Source organism: Lathamus discolor, chromosome Z (genome assembly GCF_037157495.1).
Source record: "Lathamus discolor isolate bLatDis1 chromosome Z, bLatDis1.hap1, whole genome shotgun sequence".
Taxonomy (NCBI): Eukaryota; Metazoa; Chordata; class Aves; order Psittaciformes; family Psittacidae; genus Lathamus; species Lathamus discolor.
Window position 1 is genome coordinate 33,764,113 of NC_088909.1, and position 24,644 is coordinate 33,788,756.

General features: G+C 40.5%; 1 protein-coding gene across 5 annotated transcripts in view; it reads right to left on the minus strand.

Annotated features, from left to right (window-relative positions):
* Positions 1 to 401: 401 nt before the first annotated feature.
* Positions 402 to 24,644, minus strand: part of XRCC4 (X-ray repair cross complementing 4) — a 174,576-nt gene continuing 150,333 nt past the window's right edge. For 4 of the 5 annotated variants that reach the window (XM_065664059.1, XM_065664057.1, XM_065664058.1 and 1 more), the window contains exon 8: positions 402 to 1,238. In XM_065664059.1, the coding sequence (XP_065520131.1) occupies positions 1,130 to 1,238 (109 nt within the window). In that variant the 3' untranslated portion in view covers positions 402 to 1,129. Of the gene's footprint in view, positions 1,239 to 4,608; positions 4,755 to 24,644 lie in introns of those variants that run through there. The other variant, XM_065664060.1, reaches the window with a different exon arrangement.

Consider the following 24,644-nt stretch of genomic DNA (forward strand, 5'->3'; position numbering starts at 1 on the left):
TCAAAAATATCAGGTAGCTTCCAAGGACCATTGCAAGCCACAGAGCACAGAAGCAGGACTATGTCACATAGTCCTGCTGACTTTAATGGGATTACTCCTGTGTTCAAACCACTTGTTGGATGACATCTTTTCTGAGACAGAAGAACTGGCTCCCTCTGCTTTAAGTGAGAATTGATTCTTAAGATCACAAAGCAATTAAAAAACTGCAACATGCCTGCTTAGTTCTGTACACTTGATTTTGACTGCTGACAGTAAACACATGTGGCTAATTTCTCCTTTGATGAAGCCTTAAATCTAAATGAACGCATCAGCTTTGGGCAGGAGGTCATGCAGTAACATACTTTGCTAACTAGCCCCTTTACTCATAGACTTTCTAAGCAAATAAAACTAAAATAGATGCATTTTTAGAATACATTTTATTTTTTTAGAAATCACTTCAAGAAAAATAATGAAGCACCAAAATTTACAATTTTAAAGGCTTTCTATTTCTGGGTTTCTACAGAAGGTTAAAACAGAGTCAATATTGACTTTATATGCACTTTACTGTGAAAGGCAAGAATATCTTACAATGCATAATGCGGCAGAGAACATCCAAGTAAAAAGTGAAAGGACATTTCTTTGGATGCTTCAAGCCAGAAGGTATTCTAATTTGCAGTTTAGGAAGCTATGTCTCAGTCAAAGTTGAAAATTATTTAGCTAGGCCACATCTACGCTGACGTTCTCAAGAAGGGGGCAGTGTATAAGGTAAGGACAGTAATAGTCTTCATCTTGTTTACATCTGACATTCTCTGGGGACACCGTGAAACCACTTGATCCTAGATACAATCAGCAGCCAGAGACTGTTAGGAAGTAAAAATGTAGCTCTCCTTCCCTGCATACGCATGATAAAAGATCTACACAGAGGCTAAATATATTTCCAGACCATCACAAATCAAATTTAGCAGGCCAAGGGTCTACAACAGCATAGTGAAGAATGGAGACAAGTGCCGCGCAAGACGACTAGAGCAATATTCATAGAATACCACCTCAGAGTAAAGATTTTGGCTCAGTGGCTATAACAAAGCCTTTTAGTTTTACAGCTTATCTCTACCAGAAGCAGTGGTCTCCCAGTTTCTCATCTAGCACATAGCTATATGTCATCGAATAGATCCTGCGGCTCACAAGTGTTTTCCAGTGTTTCAAGAGACATAGCATCCAGGGAATGCTTCTCCAATGTCTTCTGTGAGGCCAGAACAGGTCTGGAAATATAAAGAAAAGAAATTTGAAACAAATTTAGATACAGATATAAACAGTTCCAACATACACAGTGCCAAGGTAACCATTTAATAGTGTATTTGAGCTTTATCTAAGACCTGATTACTTGCTGAGATGGCAATGGCAAAACAAACAGATGAACTTCAGCTTATAAATGTCAGGGTTTCATCTATTTTGTTACAGGTTTTGGGACCCTGATAATGATTATGTCACCCACAATTTACACATGGAGAGCTAGGGAGAGCAGAACAAATGCAGAAAACATGCAAAGAATCTGCTCCTCTATTACTGCAGAGGATAATGCTCTCTGAGTCTCTATTTTTCCCCTGGCACTAAGCATGTGTCTGTTGTCCATCAGTTTGACATGGAGGCATGCTGAAGAATCAGACTAAGTTGCCTCACAGGTAAGACGCTAGCCTTTCTCCAAACGTAGACCAGAAGAAAACAAAGGCAAATGAAGAAAATCCTTCCATAACGCATGAGTCCACATATTTGGGAACTTTCAAATCCCTGGCCTTCCCCTGTACATGTGTAATGTTTACATTTGCTATAAATGTATGCAAATAGGAGCACTTGCAATTCACTGACATGTGGATTGGTTGGGTGCGGGTTTGCCCTTAGATCGCTGGACACCATGGAGTCCTACCTGAAAACTGAAACTGAAAATGACTGAATCAGACACCCATGACATTGAATAACATGCCACATTGCATCAGTTTGTCCTGTTTAGCACTCCTTTGACTGTCCTCATGAAGGACATCAAGCCTAGAGAAAAGAAGGCTCAGAAGAGACCTTATAACAGTCTTCCAAGGGGACCTGCAAGAAACCTGGAGAGGGGCTTTAGACACTGACCTTTAGGGCAAGAGGGAATGGCTTTAACCTGACAGAGGGGAGATTGAGATGAGCTCTCAGGCAGAAGTTCTTCCCTGCGAGGGTGCTGAGGCCCTGGCACAGGTTGCCCAGAGAAGCTGTGGCTGCCCCATCCCTGGCAGTGTTCAAAGCCAGGTTGGATGGGGCTTGGAGCAACCTGGTCTAGTGGAAGGTGTCCCTGCCCATCGCAAGGGGTTGGAACTGGATGAGCTTCAAGATCCCTTCCACCCCAAACCATTCCATGATAGGATTCTATGATACGATTTTGGATTGACTGGAGTATCATTAAGGGTTGATGGCTTCATGCCCGGGCATAATCCACCAGTGTAATCCTGACAGAATGTGAAAAATCAGTACATTGCCAAGGCAAACACATCAGCCACCAGGATGGGAAGAACTAGACAGAAGTGATGGCAAGTGTAACCCTCAAATGCTGCCATATGAGGCCTTGCTGCAATAAGGCATGCAAAAGCAATCTACTATCACTCCAGTTCTGAAATCACTTTACTTTCAATCTACTAGTGTGTTCAGATTAGGAGAATTACTCTCTTTGGAAGTCTAACTAGCTTTCTCTGTAAACTCTTATAAAACACTTTCCTTCAGGTCTGAATAAATTATGTCCAAGAACTTTTTTTCCTTTTGGTATGTAGTTTCATCGAGACAGATGTGTGCCTCATCAGAAGTCACTTAGACTAACCATGAAACAAGCCTGCCAGAACAGACCCCTTAGACACTGACTGCTCAGCACGATCATATCACTCCACGCTGTTCTGATTGTTTGCAATCAATCATTTGTATCTTAATTTATTTTTATTTTTTAAATATAGGTAGCCTGCAACAACACAGTGTGACACTGGAGTTTACTTATTGAACGTGTGTTCTTTTCCTTTTCTAGGCTGATCTAAAGCATTCCAGCACTTTCTGATTTTGAGAAGTAAGCCTGACAGTGCTTAAGCAATTTCAACAACAGTCCTCATTGGCTAAAATAACTGTTTTCAACACTGTACATGAGATCACATCTATAATCCAAACCACTGTTGAGTTTTAACATTACACAGCTTGAACTATTAAGCTTCTGTGTTCTTGTAATAACATGGTCCTCATTTAATCTCCAAAAGCTGTAATAGAATGCCTGTGTGTAAATCCAACTATACTTGCAAAGCAGAAGCATTAATCTCTTTACACGAAGTTCATGAGCAACTTAATTTTGGTTTTAAGACCTGATGATTCCTGTTTGCATGGCAATTATTCACTAAATGCCAACAGCTTGGTTTGTGCTGTGCAATTATTTTGCATCTTGGATTCTCACTGAAGCTGTATAACCATATTCTTATGCACAACGGAGTTAATTTCTTTAAACTGCAGTGCGTTGTATATCCTCTCTCGCCAAAAAGCGGGTAAGCAAGGCATTCTTCTTGAAAGTTTATTCTTCTGTTGGATCACTTTTTTAAGTCTTGCCTTTTGGTAAACTTAAACTCCATTAACACATCTGGAGAACTGCTGACTATATAAGAAATCATTTCATATTTCCTGACATTTAGTTCCCTTCATAAATTGAGACAGAAGACCAGATCCACAGCTGGTGTGAATCACTGGAGTACTAATAATGTCAGTGGAACTCTGCTGACTTACACCAGCTGAGATTCTGGCCAGAGGTTTGGAAGAAAGTGGTTACATTACTTGATATTTCTTTCCACAGCTGAGTAGGAGCCATAGGAAACAGAAGACACGCAACACTTTTATTACCTAACTAACCAACAGTGCAGAAATGCAAAACTATGCAGGGTGATGGCTTTGATAGCTTGGGAGAAAACACAACACCACCTTTTGAAGCAGAATAGATGGACCAGTCCTGTTTATTTCTTGTGATGAGTTCGCACAGATCCTAGAGAACATCTGCACACTATTCCTGCTGCCACAGCCAGCCAGTTCCACAAGATAATGTTTGTGAAGCAGTATGACATAGAAAACAGTCTCCTATACAATTACTACAAATGGCATGATTAAAAAGAGTTTCCTAGTGGCAAATAGGCCAGGTTAGAAGGGGCTTGGAGAAACCTGGTCTAGTGGAAGGTGTCCCTGCTCATGGCAGAGGGTTGGAACCAGGTAAGCTTTAAGGTCCCTTCCAACCCAAACCAGTCTAGCGTTCTGTGGAAAACACCAAAAAAGGTGTAGCCATGACAAAGGAAAATCAGGTCAGGGGTTGCAACATCAGCACAACTGCTCATCTTGAGGTACTTCTTGCTAAAAATATGAGAGCTTCTTGCATTTAGCTATGCTCACATGCCCAGTGCAGCACACTGTGGTTACAATTTTACTCAAGTTTTTGTTCTCAAGCAACTCTAATGAGCTTTGAAAAGAGAAATATCCTTGTAAATTCACATAGCTATAAAAGTTTCACAAGAAACTTAAGTAATCCAGGAGGCATCCTTGTGTCTTAGGCCATTGCACGATTCCCCTTATTTTTTAGTAATTAAAACAAGCAGTTCCAACGAAAAGCTGGCATTTTATTAAAAGAGGAGGTTTCAGTTCTCCCAGAAAATGTGTAGCAGAGTTTTAGGAAAAAGCTGAATTTCTCAGTGTGTCTCTCTTTCCTTAGCTTGGTTTAATGGTTCATTTTTGCCATTAATCTGAAAAAAAAATTAAAAAAAAAATTAAGGTTTAACCACGAGTAGATATTAACAAAGCATATAATCTGATATATATTTTCTTTGGTATCACAAAAATAGGTGGCGGCAGCAGCTCATAAACAGAGAACTCATATTTATTACAGCATTGGCATAGCAACAAAGGTGATGCATCTCAAACACTAATGAACGCTCGCATTGTTACTGATAGGGTAAAAGCTCAGAGCAATTATTTGTGCTCCAGAGACAGTACTTTTAGTCCACCCTGAGAGAAAAACTTGTATTCTTTGATTTATCATCAGTCTGCTGTCTTGGCTGTATAAACATTGTTTTCACAGAAAGTCCTCAGAAGAGGGATACTCACCAGCCATGGTTATTAAGGAAGGATTATGAAAGGAGCTTTGAGTAAAGCTCATGGCTATATGTAAAACCTTGGCCTTGAATAACCAAGGCCCTGTGGTGTGAGCTCTTGGGAGACATCACACTGACTGCCTAAGGCTACTGGCCAAAAAGGAGGAAGTTCAACTATGAAAAGAAAAAGAAATTGTGTAATGGAGGAGGGGGAAAAGCCTCTTACGTGAATAGATGCATCAAGAACACTATGTGCAGACAGATGTTTTTAAAGTTGAATATTAAAAATGTAAGTAGACTAATTGAAACTACATGTGATGAAAAAGATGAGGCTATTCCCCTTTACTGATATTCTACAATGACTATAATATACGGTAAATTATGGAAGTATTTTTAATTTTAATTCAGTTTAAAATGGAAACTGAAACTCATGAATTTGCTTTAGGCTTTGGCAGTATTATGAGTATTCAATTTCCAGATACAGTCTACTCTGTCATTTATTCCTACAAATAATAAGAAAACAAACACATATATTTCTAATTGATCTTGTAAAATGTAAACCCCAGCAAGTCATGAAAAACTTGCTGGATGCAATCACCTTCATGGCCTGAAATTACAGCTGATGGACTCTTGCTTTTGTTATTAGCAAAGAAACTGAAATTTTCCTGATCAGTTTCAATCTGTGAAAAATGCTGTGGTGTCAGAGATAATCAGAGCCCAAGTTTTACCTGGCCCCAACACAAATTCACAGGGGCTTGAGAAAAATACTCAAGAAACAGCTGAAAAGAATGATTTCTCACTTCAGGGTTATTGCCTCCATTCGTCCTAGAGAACCTTCTATGTGTGGCATTTTCCTACATGCAGTATACTAAACAAACAATCTAGTCTCAGTTAACATCAGCAGACAGACGATGATGATTATTATTGTTACCATATAATAACAAATTATGAGTTTTGTTGTATTTTTATTAATATTATAATAAATTTATAATATATTATAATATTATAATAATGTAATAATATAAACTATTATTAATAATAGTAAGTTTGCTCAATTACACACTTAATGAAGAATATTTTCAGTGCAGCAAAATAAATTCAATATTCATCCAGGGAATCAATGTTCCTCAATAAGCTTTCACCTCTGCCTGAAAGACAAACTGCAACTGCACCTGCATTCATTCCAGTCATTGTGCAGTAAGGTAAGTCTGGAATTCCCTCAATAAACAAAACCTAAAGCAAAACTTCAAAACACAGGACAACTGCTAATCACTGTCTTAAGCTCTTGCAAGCGCCACTCTGTTTTCTAGAACTAGAAACTATCAAATGGTGGATAATTTTGATTTGTGCCTATATAAATGGTTTGGTTTTTTTTCTTCACATGTCACTGGAATCCTTCAGAGGAAGAAAAGCAAACTCGGAATCCCTTAAATACCACAAACATTGATAAAGTGACTGCAGCAAGAACAAACTTACAAACAAATCTGCTACCCTGAGAAGATTCTCATATATCTCTTACTGACATTACTGTATTACTGATATTACACTTACTAGGCACAACGTAGGCCCCCTGAGGAAGCTCTCGGGAGAACTGGCTACACAGGATTTGGAGAAGGCTGAGGTTCTGAATGACTTCTTTACCTCGGTCTTCACTGGCAAAGGCTCTGACCGCACCACCCAAGTCTTGGAAGGCAGACGCAGGGACTGTGAGAATGAAGACCTTGGGCCCACTGTAGGAGAGGATCTGGTTCGAGACCATCTTAAAAATCTGAACGCCCACAAGTCCGTGGGACCTGATGGAATCCATCCGCGGGTCCTGAAGGAGCTGGCAAATGAAGTTGCTAAGCCACTGGCCGTCATATTTGAAAAATCATGGCAGTCAGGTGACGTTCCCGACGACTGGAAAAAGGGAAATATCACCCCCATTTTCAAGAAGGGCAAAATGGAAGACCCAGGGAACTACAGACCAGTCAGTCTCACCTCTGTGCCTGGTAAAATCTTGAAGCACATTCTCCTGGAAGGCATGCTAAGGCACATGAAAAACAACAAGGTGCTTGGTGACAGCCAGCATGGCTTCACTAAGGGGAAATCCTGCCCGACAAATCTGGTGGTCTTCTATGATGGGGCTACAGAACTGATGGACAAGGGTAAAGCAGTTGATGTCATCTACCTGGACTTGTGCAAAGCATTCAACACTGTCCCACATGACATCCTTGTCTCTAAATAGGAGAGATATCAATTTGATGGATGGACCACTCAGTGGATAAAGAACTGGCTGGATGGTCGCACACAAAGAGTTATGGTTAATGGCTCAATGTCTGGCTGGAGACCAGTAATGAGTGGTGTCCCTCAGGGATCAGTGTTGGGACCGGTCTTGTTCAACATCTTTGGCAGTGACATGGACAGTGGGACTGAGTGCACCCTCAGCAAGTTTGCCGATGACACCAAGCTGTGCGGTTCAGTTGATATGCTGGAGGGAAAGAATGCCATCCAGAGGGACCTTGACACGCTTGTGAGGTGGGCTGATGCCAACCTTATGAAGTTCAACCATGACAAGTGCAAGGTCCTACACCTGGGTCGGAGCAATCCCAGGCACAGCTACAGGTTGGGCAGAGAAGAGATTCAGAGCAGCCCTGTAGAGAAGGACTTGGGGGTGCTGGTTGATGAGAAAATGAACATGAGCCAGCAGTGTGCGCTCGCAGCCCAGAAAGCCAACCATATCCTGGGCTGCATCAAAAGGAGCGTGACCAGCAGGTCGAAGGAGGTGATCCTGCCCCTCTACTCTGCTCTTGTGAGACATCACCTGGAGTATTGTGTGCAGTTCTGGTGTCCTCAACATAAAAGAACATGGAACTGTTGGCACAAGTCCAGAGGAGGGCCACGAGGATGATCAGGGGACTGGAGCACCTCCTGTATGAAGACAGGCTGAGAAAGTTGGGGCTGTTCAGCCTGGAGAAGAGAAGGCTGCGTGGAGACCTCATAGCAGCCTTCCAGTACCTGAAGGGGGCCTATAAGGATGTGGGGATGGACTTTTCATTAGGGACTGTAGTGACAGGACAAGGGGTAATGGGTTCAAACTTAAACAGGGGAAGTTTAGATTGGATATAACGAAGAAGTTCTTTACTGTAAGGGTGGAGAGGGACTGGAATAGGTTGCCCAGGGAAGTTGTGAATGCTCCATCCTTGGCGGAGTTCAAGTTTTGGACAGAGCCTTGAGTGACACGGTTTAGTGTGAGGTGTCCCTGGCCATGGCAGGGGGTTGGAACTAGATGATCTTAAGGTCCTTTCCAACCCTAACTATTCTATGATTCTATGATAAGTTTCAAAATTGCTGCAATTTCCAATGACTGGTCTAGATCAGTTCTCATTATTATTAATTACTCACCCTATTTATTTAGTCCTATGAAATAAATGGTCTAGAGATCCTCAGAAATCATATGTAATGTCTAAAATGGCTGTACAGTCCACACGTCATGCAGATGAACAATGCTGACACTACTTTTTTAGGGACTTGTATCTGTTCAGTTGCAAATTCCCAATTAACTTCAGTTGGCATAGGTGCAGGACCTTATTTAAAAAGAACATAGGTTTAGTAATATAAATATAGTCATGGATCTTTGATCAAACACACCTGCATATGCTTACCAACAAAGATCTACTTGAAAACATAGTAATAGATGTGACTTCTAAGAAAAAGCTTAAACCATGTTTGTTTTAGAGAAGTGGCACACATTTCTGTGGCTCATTTCCACTTAAGCTCTTTCTTTCTTAAATAAACTAAACCACATTCATTTTCAGGAACATACTAGCACCACTGCCTTCCCTGAGAAAAAAACCCACAAATCTCATAATTGTAACTACAAGAGTATATAGTAAGGAAAACTTAAGTTTGTTTAAGAATTTTGTCAAGGTCTTTCATAAATCTAGTACATTGCAAATTTATTGGCAAATACTAGAAGTCATTTCTCATAGTCATTAAGTGCTATTTATCACATATACATTTATAAAACACCAGCACTGGCTAAATTGTGTCATAAGCCTTTTCTAGTCTGTCAAACCCTGAAGCTGCTTTCTCTCCCTAACCCTTTCTTATCCCCTCAAGGTAATCATAAACAGTAGCCAGGGACTTAAGGGGACAAATAAAAATCCCTGAGCCAATTTTTCACACAGGAAATGTGTGTCCTCATGTTCCTCCATCTGCTGTCCCCCAGGATGGGCTGGAGTGGTGAACAGACAGGGTTTCCATCTGAGAAACACATGTTGAATCAAATCACAAAAATAAGAGTATTTAACTGGAGGAAAATCCAGCAACCCTAAAACTTAGATAGCGCTTCCGATATTCCACATCGTTTCCATTCCTTTTCTAGTACTGAGGCTCTGAGTGGCTGTTTAAATCTTAATGACTTCAACATGGGCTTAACTTTAAGCATGTGCTCACAAAGAGTGTCTACAAAGAAGACAGATACTCCATTTATACAGGGAGTCACGTGGAAAAGATGAAGGGTGATGAGCACAGGTTATTGCTGTGGAGATTCAGACTGGACACAAGAGAACAACCAGCCATCGGAATAGTCTCCCCAGGGAAGTGGTGGATTCCCCGACGCTTGATACTTCTAAGATTCAGCTGTGCAGGGTGCTGTGACAACTAGTCTAGGTCATGCTAGATCAACCTGGTCTAGTGGAAGGTGTCCCTGCCCATGGCAGGGGGTTGGAACCAGTTCCTTTCAACCCAAACCATCTTGTGATTCTATATTTCTATGCTTTGCCAAGAAAGGTTGGACCAGTTGACCAATGAGATCCCTTGCAGCCTGCTATTCTATGATACTATGAAAGCCTCCTGAACTACAGTTTCATCCTGCAACCTACAGCTTCACAAATTAATAAAATTTAAATTATTCTTAAAGAAAAATAGATTAGTCCAGTGTCCATATGTAGAAAAGTTCCTTCTTAATACTAGACCAGGGTACTCAGATATCACAGAATCAGACTGGTTTGGGTTGGAAGGGACCTTAAAGCTCGTCCAGTTCCAACCCCTGCACAGGCAGGGACACCTTCCACTAGATGAGGTTGCTCAAAGCCCCGTGCAATCTGGCCTTGAACACTGCCAGGGATGGGGCAGCCACAGCTTCTCTGGGCAGCCTGTGCCAGGGCCCCACCACCCTCACAGGGAAGAATTTTTCCCGAATGCCTTGGCTAAAATACTAGGTATGGCTAAAAACATCCCCCTCAGAAGGGTATAGAAGAATCAATGAATGTAATCTTAAAAATGATTTTTTTAAAACATCCTATGACTGAATTAACCAAAGTTTTTCTCCTTACTAAGCAATTTGTAGACATATACCTGGGCACCAGCAGAAACCTATTACTGCCCAGATTACCTGTTTATCCACAGATCTGCTCAGTAGGTTTTGGATCATTCGCTTTAATTAGCTTTCAACTTAGGTTTCAACTTACAAGTTAAGGTAGAGTAGATAAAGTGTAACAAGCTTTCCCCTCCCCTCTACTGTATATAAAATTGGTTTAGTACCAAGAATTGTGCTTTCCTTTCTGCTGTCTCTTAACTCCCACTGAACCTTTCCTATGTTCCTTCTGTCCCCGCCCTGCCCCCAGCTGCAAATTTGAATTCATTCAATACCTTTCTGAAATAAGATCAAACCTTTGATATTTAAGATCAAATACATGCCTGGTGACACCTCTGGGAGATGAAACATGTTCAAACAGCAGCACAAAACCCAAAACAAAACAGAAAAGAAGGGTCAACAGCATATCTTGCCTACCTTTGAAAACATCAGGAAAAAGGTAAAAATACGTACAGTTGGTTGAGACAGAAAAGAGCTGGACACTGAAACAGTGTCTTCTGGATAAAATTTAAGTTTTTCTCCTCTGCGTTTTCATCATACCTTACCCATCATACCTTACCCATCTGCTCACCAAGGGTAGAGAACAGACATTGCCTTTGTCCACCTAAAGCTATCTCTATTCCTTACTTTGGGGTGCATGAAGCGAATGTGGGCTGAAGAGCCTGCTCTGCCTCCTGAACTTCTTAACTCTGATAATACTTCTTTTTACTTCAGACAGGTCATTGAGATGCTTTAACAATCTTCCTTTTAGAGATCAAAATGCCTATTCAGTGGATTAAAGAAGCCACTTTCAAATTACATTTTCTATTATTATATGAAGGAGGAATCATCTGCAGCTCATGACGAAATTGCTATAAGACAGCCTGTATAGCTGGCTTCAAAAGTAATTTTTCTCCTCCAAAACCCAAACTGGTCTCCACCCATTTGTGCTCACAGGGTCTGCCTAAGCAGCAATATCTGCAGTAACTACTTTACTAGTAGCATGCAACAATAGACCAGATAGCCACGTCATTACTTACTGGACAAATGCTGAAAAAAGAGTCTAGACTGTAAGATTTTTAAGAAAGGCTGTACTACCTCCAAAACCAACAAAACCCCAGCTAGCCCAAAGGATGTGACTGGCCTTGTGCATTGCTTTCACAAAAATTCTTACAGAAAGCAGATTTTTCTTCCTAATGACCCTCTATTTTTTTTTCCTATTATTTTCTTAAATGGTTAAATTCACAGAAAGATTCTTTAGCCATTAAATTTGAGAGATTTCCTTTTCTGGCAGAACTGTTTGCTTATATGTTGCATTAGGATCAAGGGACAGTCTCAGCTTACTCATGCACACAAGGACGTCCCCCAGCATTATGGTAATGAAGGTCAAAGTCTTAATTGGTCTTAATTAGCACCAGTCACACTCCAACTGGCTGTGACTGGGCTGGAATTGCTGTAGGTCTGTCCCCAAAGGTGGAAGGGAGAGGACCCCACAATGGCCACTAGTCAAGTCCTATCTCTTTGCTGGGAGGCTACCCATCTCGGTTTTGAGAAAGGAGCTGAGATGCCCAATGGGCAGGACTGACAAGACACAAGTTAATGAGCACAGCAAGCTGAAACACAGCAACAATCCTAATTTTAAACGGAAATTTCTGATTACTACGTTTCCACCAATACAGGTGCAGTTTCAGGGACCCCATGCTCCCTCTAGAAGATGTTTCTTCTCAGGCTCCAGGCTTTCAGAGACAGTTAGTCAATCAGCAAATTAAGAGCATGGTCTTGCACAGACTGCAGGCACCTGAGGCTGGACTACCAGGCTCATCAAGACTACTAACCAGGCTCACAAATACAAGCACTAGAATGTGCAATACTGGTGTCACACAACCAAATTGCTTTGAGCTGTCCACCATGCTCACCACCCTTACCTGAAGAGATCCAAGCCTGCTCAGTACCTGTCTTACTTGGCGCTAGGCATGGACACCTGCAAGTTTTACTTCACTTGCAGCCTAACTAAAAAACAATCAGCAATTTTGGTCACTGTGACCTGCACTGGGCTGATATCAGTGCCTTCTTGTAATGAAGAAAAGGGCCATGTCAGCCAGTCTAAAACAGGTAATGAGAAAGATAATTCACTGGATGCCTAAAACATGGGACCAGGTTTCCTTGGGTCCAGCATCCCCCAAAAGCAGATGTTCTCTGAAGAGTACAAGTGCTTTTCCAGCCCCCAACCATTTGCAGCTCAGGGGCTTCCTGAGCCAGGGTTAATTTTTGTGTATTCAGCAACATTCAATACATTTATTTTTCACAAAATGGTCCTGTGACCTCCTGAGCCCATGCAAACTTCTGTTGTTCCCAAAATCTTCAAGGATGTCCACAGGTAATACATTGAAATAGGAAAAACACAGCAGAAAACATAGAATACAATACAAAGAGCAGAAAACATGCCAAAATTGATATGATACCAATGTACAATAATTTTTTTTAGAAAGCCATTTCAGTTCCACAGCCTAAGCCAGATTATATCTCCTGTTGTGATATATTGGTATAAATCTGAAGTGCCTCCACTGAAGTGTACTTGGTCTGGTTCAAATCAGCATTCAAACCACAATTTTTTTATTAAGTTAATCCACAGAGAGCATTCATAATTGTGCTGGTGCTGCACCACTGACAAATTTAGATAGTTTTTTCTGAATTTCAGCACAGTGCTGTAAAGGCTTTCTTTATCTAACAAACAAATGCACTAGGAAAAAATGGAGCACTTTACAGGTGGGACTTTATTAGGAGAAGGTGGATGTCAGTCAGAGTAGAGTAATCATGGTGTGCATGTGAAACAGATGCTGCCTGTGTAAAAGAAGCCAGTGTGCCATACAGATGAATCACGGAAAATGCAATTACACCTGCATCTTGGGTTATTGCTAACAGGTGCACTTATTAGAAACCTGTCTGATTTTATCCACATTACAGTACTGAGAAACAGGAAAAGGGTAATGCACATTTTTCAAGTACAGCTTCTTGCCTGATGTCTCCATTTTCTCTTTCCAGAGGAAAAATAAGAGTCAATAGTAGGTTCATAGTCCAACACTGCAGGGAAGTCACTGCCTTCTGTTAATTAACATTGTGATGGTTTCAATGTTTTGAATCTTGATTCTGTCTGAAATAGGAATTTTTGCAAAAGAAAGAGAGGGATAGTGAAAGAGCAAGGCAGAAGAGTTCTCATTTGAAGCACAGCACATAACTGTCTCCGCCCTGGCATAAATTCTCATGATCAAAATGAGCAGTTCATATAGTAAAAAGGGATGCAAACAATTTAAAAGACCTAGTCTTTTAAAAAGCAATTTTTTAAGCAATATTTTGAATAAAAAATGGTTGTTTGAAAAGCTTCCCAATAAATCTGGCAGGCAGAAAGCGTTTCTGATGTCACTAGGAAAAAGAACAAAGAGTATTTCAGAATTCAGTCTGAATCCTGGATTTTCTGTTCAAGCTTAGCTTAGCTCTCCTTTTAATAAAATCAGCTTCTCTCAGAGCAGAGTTAGGCTGTCATTGGCACTTTTTAAGTGACTGCACATGGGATTGCCAAAGCTTTTCAGGTCTGAGGACACATCTCAGAGTGCACAAGTTCCTGTATTCACTTGTGCCAGAACAGTGCAGGGTGAGCTGCAATTCTCTCCATGACATTGCTGGCATGCAGCCCTCCTAATCCTCCAGCAAATCTTCCAAAGAGTTTTATTACTAACAATAGGCAGCGTAACAATTGACTGTATTGTACATGAATGTATATACTCTTGCCTGTTAAACATTATAGGTCTGGTTATAAAAGATGGGAGTTTCCCACTGGCTTTGCTTTGTATAGGTTCTTTGTACACAACAGACCAACACCAGCCTTCCAAGACTTAGCAGCAGGTCAGCGGTCTGTAATTTTAACCTAACTGCCTTCCTCCCCACCCCCAGACATGTCTGGACTCACAAGAAAGACAGAAATCAAAAGTATATGGCCATCTTATTGCTTTTAATCTTTTACAACTAATGACAGAACAAAACCCAAAGAAAGAAGATTGTCCTGGTTGTGTGTGCTATTGCTGTTTGACACAAACCAGAAGCAAGGAAACAAACCCAAAGTACATCCTACTCACTGGTTAGGTTTCGATGGTGACATTTGTGTGTTTACTTTGTATGTAATTGCCTTTGCATTGTTCTGTCAGGTACATAGCATTCATTGTAAATGTCTGTCTGAATGTAAAGTATACAACAGAATCAATACAGAAATTAATAGGTGCTGACATATTGATTCCAGTCACATTTTTTTAAACTTTCAAAGCTTAAAGAAACATTTTAAAGAAACATTAATGAAATAATTTATATTGATCCCTGCAAAAATCATGATGAAAGATAGATATTTGTAACAAAGCAGCAAACTGAGAAGGCTGTTTAACTGTGTGGCTTGTTTAATAACCAACATAACCTTTAAAATACTTTTTCGACCAGCTTTCCACCAGCTGCTACGAGATGAGGAATCCATTCTACATTTTCATACCCAGTATTGTTAATTGTAATAAGATATTCAGGCAACAGTAATAAAGCTGATTCTAAATCTGGTGGGAACTGATGAAAGCAATTATGGTGAGGGCTTGGTACTGTCAAACTGTCAAGTTTCGAGCTTAACATAATTCCTTAGAGTTTAAGCTTTCTCTATTCTAGAAGAAAAAGACTGAAAGCCATTTTATCTGTTGAGAATGCAATGAGACCAAGGAAACAGACCATTTAACTGCAGAATGCCAAAACAATATATAAAGCACCAATAAAATTGTATGTCATGTCACAGCAATCCTTCAGGAAGGGGTCTGTCTTGCACTCTTGGATATTACCAGTGAAAAAATATGACAAAGGCCTTGAGGGCCTTGGTGGGGTGGGGTGTGAGAAATTTCAGAGGTCTGTGAAGCACATTCATTTATATTTTATCAATTGTTTCTGTTTTTCTAGGCTAGAGACATGTTCCATTGTGCAGGAAACAATGAAATAATATAACAGAATAATGAGTCATTAGGTTGAGCCTGAATACTGCCGTTTATCAGCAGAAATTATTCTGTCCAAAGTCTTTCCTACAGCTGCTTGCAAAACTAGCACTGAGGCTAATGCCCTACACACACGCTTCCAAGTTGCACAAGCTCTGTGTTTACAAAAAACATCAGACTACCAAAATAAGGTGCATTCTACGTCCTATCTGTATGAAAGTATAAAGTATGGCAGGGATGGTGGCACAGAATATCATAGAATATCTCAAGTTGGAAGGGACCCATAAGGATCAAGTCCTAACCCTGCTTCTTACAGGACAAACTAAAACTAAACCATCTGACTAAGCGTTATCTAGATGTTCCTTCAACTCTATATATCAACTCAGGCTTCAGCTCCTCAGCTGAAGCTCCCTGTGATGGTCAAAATCACACTGAAAGATGTCTGGATGCACCAGGAGGCAGATCTTTCACAGAAGACAGTAATCACTTTTCCTGTTTGTTTAAAGTATTCCATGAAACAACAACTGTCAGTCAACAGTGAACCTGAACTGGAGTTGAACCTCTTGCAGAGCAGCCATTGAATAGACTTGTTCTCCCAGATGGAATTTGTATACCAAGATGTTATTTTGCTTCCTTCAAGCATCCTAGACCTGTTCCCAGCATTACAAAAATGAGCAGTTTCAGAAGGCTTGTAGTTGGATTGGAGGTTTATCATAACCACCCAGTTCTTCTCAGGCCTTTAACCAGCGAGAAGTTATGAAAGGATATACCTCTTCTGAGTTTTCTGAATTACTGGTTTCAGAAATCAGAGTGGTAAAAACATAGCCATCCCTCTTTTACAGGGTGGGATGAAAAGTGGGATTAACATGAACACTCAGGACAATTCTTCTGAAGTTTGGATCAAAAAAGGAATGATGCCTTCGGGGCAGAGGCAGAGGAAGAAAAAGAGAAAGCACTACTTTATCATATCAGGTCATTCATTCTCAGCACTTCTGTGTGTTTATTCTGTGTCAGCAACCACAAATTAGGCAACAAAAGTGTGATAAAACTAACCATTCCGCTTCTTATAGACAATGCTTAATTCAGAGGTGTGGAGATTTTTCCTTTTCATCACTGGCTGAAAATAAAAAAATTCTAGTGAAACTGTCTCTGGTGAGCAATCCAGATCAATATGAGGCAAACAGCTAGAATTAAATCAGTAGAGTGAATAATGAATCCAAAGACATTTCTTTTTAAAGCAAAGAACCCAAGTGATTCAAATTCCCTCACACATACTATCCTGCCTCACCAGATCTGACTGGCCTCCACAAGGCTAGAAGCTCATAAACCACTGTGCTTGCACCAGCACCATCACACCCATCCCTACTTCTCTGCTAGTATGTGCAAATATGAAAAATTGAAGTGTAACAAACCCGGGTGAGGGAGAGAAACGTATGGGCCTCCTGATGGCCACTCAAAGCAACTCATGTTTGGACAAAAATCACATTCACAGAGAGGCTGTCACTGGCAGACTGAAGGTGGCTGCTGGAGAGAGGCAAGCTGATGTCATGCTGTGTAGTAAAAGCAAGTTGTTATTGGCACAGGTTTAGAACAGTCACATTGCACATGTGTGTCTAAGCCACAGTGGCTTATGCAGTGGCTTATGTCCCAGATGAGTGCAAAACCACCTATTTTCCCATGGTGCCTCTCCGTGCACTTCATTTATTGCTTCCACCCCCACTGTCCAGCAATCCAAATGGCAAAATCCAAGTGCTAGCTCTGACAGGAACAGGGACACAGCAGCTGGCTGGCATAAAACCAGTGTGGGTCCAAATCAGGAGAAGATGGACCTGGGCCAGCTTCAGAAAATGCAGTTTTTGGTGGCAGGAATGGTTTTCAAAGGTTATGTACACCCTACTCTAGCAGAACCTCCAACGGATGATGTATTGCTACCCTTTCTAAATGTGGACTCCCTTAATGGAGTAGCAAGTCCCAGAATCACTAAAGGGTTTGCAGAGTTACGGTGCTAATAGTGCTTCTTTGTGCCATAGGAAATTAAGATAATCTTCTGAAAAGAAAAATATAAAAAATCAAAAACACAATCCTGAGAATAAAAGCAACATGCTGGGTTGACCCTGGCTGGAGGCACAAAAGCTGCTCCATCACTGCTCTACTCAGCTCAGAGCAAATATGAAAGGCTTGTGGCTTGAGATAAGGGCAGGAAGAGATCACTCACCAGTTACCGTCATGGGCGAAACAGACTTGACTTCGGGAGATTAGTTTGCAACTGATCAAATCAAAGTGGGGTAGTGAGAAATAAAACCAAATCTTAAAACACTTTCCTCCAACTCTTCCCTTCTTCCTGGGCCCAACATCACTCCTAAATCATCCACCTCCTCCCTGCAGCAGTGCAGGGGAACAGGGAATGGGGGTTGTGGTCACTTCATCACACATTTTCTCTGCTCCCCACAGGACGACTCCTCACATTCTTCGCCTGCTCCAGCATGGGCTCCTCTCTCCACAGGGCCACAGGTCCCGCTCCAGCACGGGCTTCCCAGAGGGTGACAGACTCCTCTGGGCATTCGCTTGCTCCAGCTAGGCGTCCTCCATAGGCTGCAGGTGGATCTCTGCTCCACCATGGACCTCCATGGGTTGCAGGGGGACATCCTGCCTCATCATTGACAGGCTGCAGGGGAATCCTTGCCCTGGTGCTTGGAGCACCTCCTCCCTCCTTCTGCAGCGACCTTGGGGTCTACAGTAGGTCCATCTTTGATCCAGCTGCATTGGGTCCATCAGACATGGCGGAAGCTTCTAGAAGACCTTGCCACACAAACCCAATACACATCCCCAGCAAGAAGGATGTCAACCCTTGCACAAAGATTTGTCAGGATGTCTGTAGAAAAGACTAGTGGGAAATGTCATACAGAGAGGAGTCCTGATAAGACTACTGCTACTACAAAACCCCACGATGGTAAGTAATGCATACTGCACTAACGACTGTTTTTCAAGGCCAGATTCCAACCCTACCATTCGAGGGGAAAATAAAACAACCTTTAAAAGGAGATCTGGAAACAAGACTCTTCCAATGCATCTTGAAATCAGTTTGCTAAGAAATGCCCAGCCACTCTTGCAGCCTCCAGTAGTCATTGCATCTTGCAATATCCTACCTCCATGAGAAGTCCAAGGAAATTACTGTGGTCCCCAGACCCCTGGATTTGTTCCCTACCTGACAGCTATTCAGGGAGCTCTGTAGCACCAAGGTTGTGTTTTAAAGCCTGTAAATCTCACAATATTTGAAATTGGAGGCTATTGAGCAAATTTCATAAGGATATGCTCTTGCCAATCCTCCTTGGAATAACCAATGTCTATGAAGCTGTATAGCCAGTTGGGAATTTTCTGGCTATGTTTTTCAGCCAAATCAAAGATATATATTAAATATACATTGAGGTTAATTTTAAGAATTATTGGGAAACCGGGGCTTTAGATTCATAAACCAATGACCTAATTATAGTCACCCACATATAGCATGTTTCCTGTTCATGTCAGATAAAATGGCTAACAACCTTCACTGTCATTCCTGAAATTGGTGGCTCAATGTTCCTGTCACCAGTGGTACTCTGTTCTTTCTTAGACATGACTTCTTTAGAGACTAAACCACATACCTTGTCAGAAAGTCATTAGGCTTCCCTCAAATTTATATCTCTAATTTTTGGGAAGAGATGTTAAAAAAGACATACAAACCAGAATGGTATGTGGCACTGTTCAGCATAATCATAGAAACACAGACTAGTTTGGGCTGGAAGGAACCTTAAATCTCATTTAGTTCCAACCTTGTTCCACGGGCAGGGACACCTTCCACTAGACAAGGTTGCTTCAAGCCCCATCTAACCTGGCCTACTTCCAAGTCTTACATCCAAACCTTATATTCAGTATTAAGGAATATCGCAATATGCTGCAGCTGGGCCAGACGTGGTCTGATCTGCAGGGGACAAAGAAATGCACACAGGACTTCATGTGGTGAAGCATGTGCATCTTTCTCAATTGCAGAACTGGAACTGTTACCGATGCCCAATATTGGCCTGCTGGCCTCCTGTGCCACTCAGGTGTGATTCTTGGTGGGTCTGAAGATGATCTAGAACAACATAATGGCAACTAACCATTTTTGTAGTAAAATTAGTGGTTTCAGCTCTTAATTTGGCATTTTCAAGAAGTGAAATGCAGGTTATACTCTTCTTTGCACCTGAGCTTTACAGTGTCCTCCCCATCACGGAACACAGCCATTAATATTTCCATTTAAAATATACCAGATACATCACTGTACAGTAGAAACTGTCGAACACATGAAGGAAAGGCAGACTGTATTTTTTACATTGCCAGACAAAAAATTACAGATAGCAATAACCAAATTAAACTTGGTTTTGAAGAGTCTTGTCAGAGAAAGGAACAGATCAGTTATGCTGTTTGCTGCTGCTGCAGGACAGTCTTCACTCTCAGCTTTTTCAGTTTCTGTCATATAGTTGAACCCGTATTTCTGGATGAATACATCACAGAGAGTCTATAGGTAAACATTAAACCAATAACTGCAAGGCAAATGAAAGTCTTTTTTGAGACAATCTTTCACTTGAAGCTAATTGTTTCAGTACATTAATCATGTAGGTTGAATTTCTGTGCTGCTGGAAACTTATTAAGAACACCTAATCAAGTATGCCTTTCTCTATATATTTATATGTTAAAGAAGCATTTAAGGAATATTAAATGGAGCAACTCCACTGATCTGGACAGCCATGGCTCTAAATTGAATGGAAATTTCTAGCAGAATTACAATTACCTCAACAAAAGACAAGTAAAAATAACTTTGCATATGTTTATCATAGCAATTCATCCTTACATGCTATTTTTCAGCTTAAACAGTTAATTTTAGTACAGAGATGAGTGTATCTTGGTACCTGTCAAGATAAACACTTTTAACATATAGCGCAGAGTAAATAATCGAAAATGACAAAATTGATTTTGGAAAATGACATTCACTAACACAGCTAATGGTGAGTAATTCCAGGTTGGGATTTACCAGATTTGATTTGAACTATAAACTATATCTTGGTTTACAGCTCTATGAAATAATACTTTAATGCAACTATGGCAGATATCCCACACAGAAAAAAAAAAATAGCACATTCTAAAGACATAACTGTTTCCTCGGATGAGTAAACAGTGTCTCATTGTACTGATGACATTGTAAGAAACAGAGGCTTTTGATTAAGCGGATTATCATTGAAATAAGGACAGATCACATTTTAAACTCAGTTGGATTAGTTGATGTTAATTTTCCACAAAGGTATCATGGTGGTTGTACTTCCTATGGCTTAATTTTCTATAGAAGCATTTAATGGAATGATCAAGATCTCCTATTCACAGACAATCCTCCACTTCTGCTTTCCTCTCCCTACACACGTTCTCTGTATGGCACATGGATGATCATGAACATCCCGGTCAGCAACAGGCAGGAAATGCCTTGGGAAATGCGGCTGCCTTTATCACAGACCCAAGCACTAAGCAGTTTCACCTCCTTTCCATGCACACTCTCCATGCACAGCTGAAATCCAACGCTGTCAGTCTGCATGAGCATTAATTTTTCAGCACCTAGCATGAAACAATGAATAGCCTGATTTTATAAGGATTCCTATAAACGAACAAATGTCCTTCCCTATTCCTCCTGCTTTTTGTGTACATACTTCATTTTTTAATTGTCCTCCCCTTTGATACTGTTTTCTACATTACAGTCCCTTACTGTTGGTGCACAAACAGCTGAGCCAGGATTACAAATGCCTCTGACTCTGGACTTTGCCAAGAGTGTGAGAGCCCAGCATGAAGAAGCAGTTCAGTGATCCAAGTTCCTGTTGCCTAATCGGTCCTTTCACCCCAGCCAGGAGGCAGTCATGCCTCTGCTGTGGTTTTGCAAAAAACCCCATGAATTATATGGCAGCACAATGAACTATCAATTACTGACCCAATTTGCAATGCTGGGAATCAAATCCCAAAGAATCTACATGATCAAAGAAGAATCGTAGGTTGCAAATTTTATTGCCGTATTTTTACTGGAACAGTTTACTCCTCCTAAAATCATCTGCATTAACAGAATACTTGCATGGTCTGGAGCAGTTTAAACAAAACCTCATTTCACAATTCAACATTTCAAGGAAATTAGCCAAGTAGTACGACAAAGCATTTTCTTAAGAGTATTAGAAAAAGCAGAAAAGGTTTTGAAAATTAAACTTTTGTCCCTGAAGTCTTAAACTTCAGAAGTCAAGCTTATTTTTTCTTGATAATGAAAGGTATTTGTGATGGATTTTACAATTAAGTGAATGAAAATTGCTATATAGTATAATAAAGGATTGCCAAACCAGTGTAAAGAATTCACTGTTACATCTAACCTGTCATTAAATTTCTTGTGCATTTAGCCACAGGCATTAGAAAAGAAATAACACTTTAAGCTGAAAGAAAACCACTCAACCAGAAGATAAGGACTTCATTTAACCTACAGAAAAAAATGTGACGGTAATAAACCAGCTAAGGGGATGCACATAGCAGAGTGCGTATTCAGCAATGCAAACGGCAATTGGTTTTCCTTGTTGGTTTCCACTCTATATCCTGTTGATGCATTGTCAAAATCACTGTAAGCAGACAAAGCATGAACTTGCACTCATGTTGGCACAAGTGAGGGTTAAATGGATGAATTTATGGAATTTTTTTGCTGCCACCAGCCACAGCTTTCATAGAAGGAGCCTCAGAAATGACACACTCTTTGGTCGCTGTCCAGTGAAGTTAAACCTCCAGGAGAAATTTAGGCAACTCCAGACCATAACTGCAAACCAGCATCCGCTGTAAATTCTGACAAGGCTTTGCCTTCCACTGAGCAGTGTCCCTAACCCATAGCACATAACTGGGCGGTGTGAAAGAAGAGTGGTTCTGAAGACCAGAGTAGAGGATGTCTCAGCAGCAATGTAGTTGGTTTTTTTGGTGTGGTTTTTCATTTATTTGTTTGTTTCTGTGGTGGACAAACAAAAAAATTTTGCTCTTTTTCTTATTTTCTAACAGTTTATTCTTCTTGAGCACTGTCAGTGGGGTCCTCACTACACAAATTAGAAAACAAGGTGCATGACAAGTGGGCAGGATGTCCTGGCAACTAAAACTGAAATTTGTCAGAGACTTCAGCATTAGAATCTATTTCTGTATACAAATCTAGAGCTCTACTGGCTTTCTTGTATGCACCAGCTAATTAATTTCTCTATTTACATTGGTTTTCCAGAATACAGTATTAGATAAGGGGCCTTTATTTACCTGTAATTCCTTACAGAGGATTGTGACGAGAAACAAGTTCTGTGGAGTTTGTCAGACTAGTCTGTTTCTTGCTACAGAAGAACTCTTCCTCATTACTAGTATTTTTGAAGCACAGTTTTAAATGAAGCAAGAGATGCTGCTTCATTTTTCTTTGGAAATACTATCCTACAAGCCAATAAATATGACACTTCCTTAATATACTGTCCAAAAGCTCTTTTTCATTTCAAGTCATCTTTCTTAATCCCATTTCTCATATTACATTCTCTGCTTCGTGTTGATACGCTTCAAGCCTTATCAAATGTTTCCTTTGTTGTCCTTTAGCCAGCCTGCATGTATTTAACCTAAACCATTCCTTAGAAATCCAGGCTCCAAATATCCTTCCTGTGCATGTTGCTCTTTTCTCTACCTCTCCAGCTGTCAATATCTTTCTGCTAATAAGACTTGAGCATCCTGAGTGACAGAAAACCTCTGCTTATATTAGACTAAAATTGAATTGGTCTTTATTGCTGTCAAATCAGTATTCTAAATTCATGCGTAATTTGCTGTCAGCTACTACTTTTAAATCTCTTGGCATTACTGCTTTCCAAGGTTTCTCTCACTCTTAGGAATCTGTTTCTTAGATTATTTTTCCTTTGATAGGCTTGCACTAATTAATGTTTCTCAAATGCTTTTAAAATGAAAAGCACTATATAAATATTAAGTAGCCTTATCTGTAATGGGAAACATGCTCCATTACCATTGACACATAAACTTCACATCAACACACTTTATGCATAGTCCTTGGTCATGGGCACTTGATTTTCCAAAAAGCATTACTAACTGAATATATTAATAGGAAATATTTATGTGTAAGCTATGTACACATAAGAGCTGGGGCACACATTGTATGTGTTAAACCCACAAAATACAACTCAAGCCACTCTGTTGTTTATGTAATTAATGTAAACAGAAACTTAGTACAGTTTGCAATTTTGCATATGTATTTTACACTGATTTTCACTGTATAAACACTGTCTTACTGAATTATTGACTGCCTAGCAATGTCTGGTGCAGGGAATTGTTCAGTACTGAATTACATGATGTTTGGTGAGTTTAGGCAGCTTAGGCATTAATAATTCAAAAAACATACAAAAAAAAAAAAAACCCTTCTGCACTTTTACTACCTAGCATTTCATATATTTGAATTCAATGTGTATAATCTCAAATGCTTTGTTCCACAAAGAAATGCAAAACATTTCCGTACACTTTAGCACCTTTAAAGGACAGGTGATTCAGAAGCATGCACACTGTCATTATTGCAGATGATGATGTGCAGCACTCATTCTCATCATGGCAGCTGATGTCTCAAGGTGCCCTCAGGCACTCACAGTTCATAGCCTGTGGGTTTATCATACAAAGCACATGCCCAACAGGACAATGAGCACTGGGAGACAAAGGAAGGAAACTGACCCAGATAACATGTTCAAGCAGGCATTAAATAGGTTGGCAGGGTCTGTTCTTCCAAAATGCTGCATTCTTGGTCTCTGTCCAATAAATCACTTACTGTAGAAGTTAATGGAATTATTCAGAGATTTGAAGGTTAAATTTGTGTTTACATGTTTTGTTTGGTTGGGATATGCACAGCCAGCACCCTCCAGGGCTGGCCTGCCATTTAGCCCTAGGGGTTTTTTTTTGAGTCTACCAGAGTTTAATTCATAAGGCTCTGTGAAAAATTCTCTGCAAGCTTCACTTCAAAGGAAGGTGGATGGTGTAACTTCACTACTACCTGCATTTTTTTCCAACAAACCTATTTACTCTGCATTACGCTATGAGGGATTTTACCACATTCCCACCTTTTCTGGACTACTGTCCCTCTCAAAAGTTCAGACCAAAACAGAA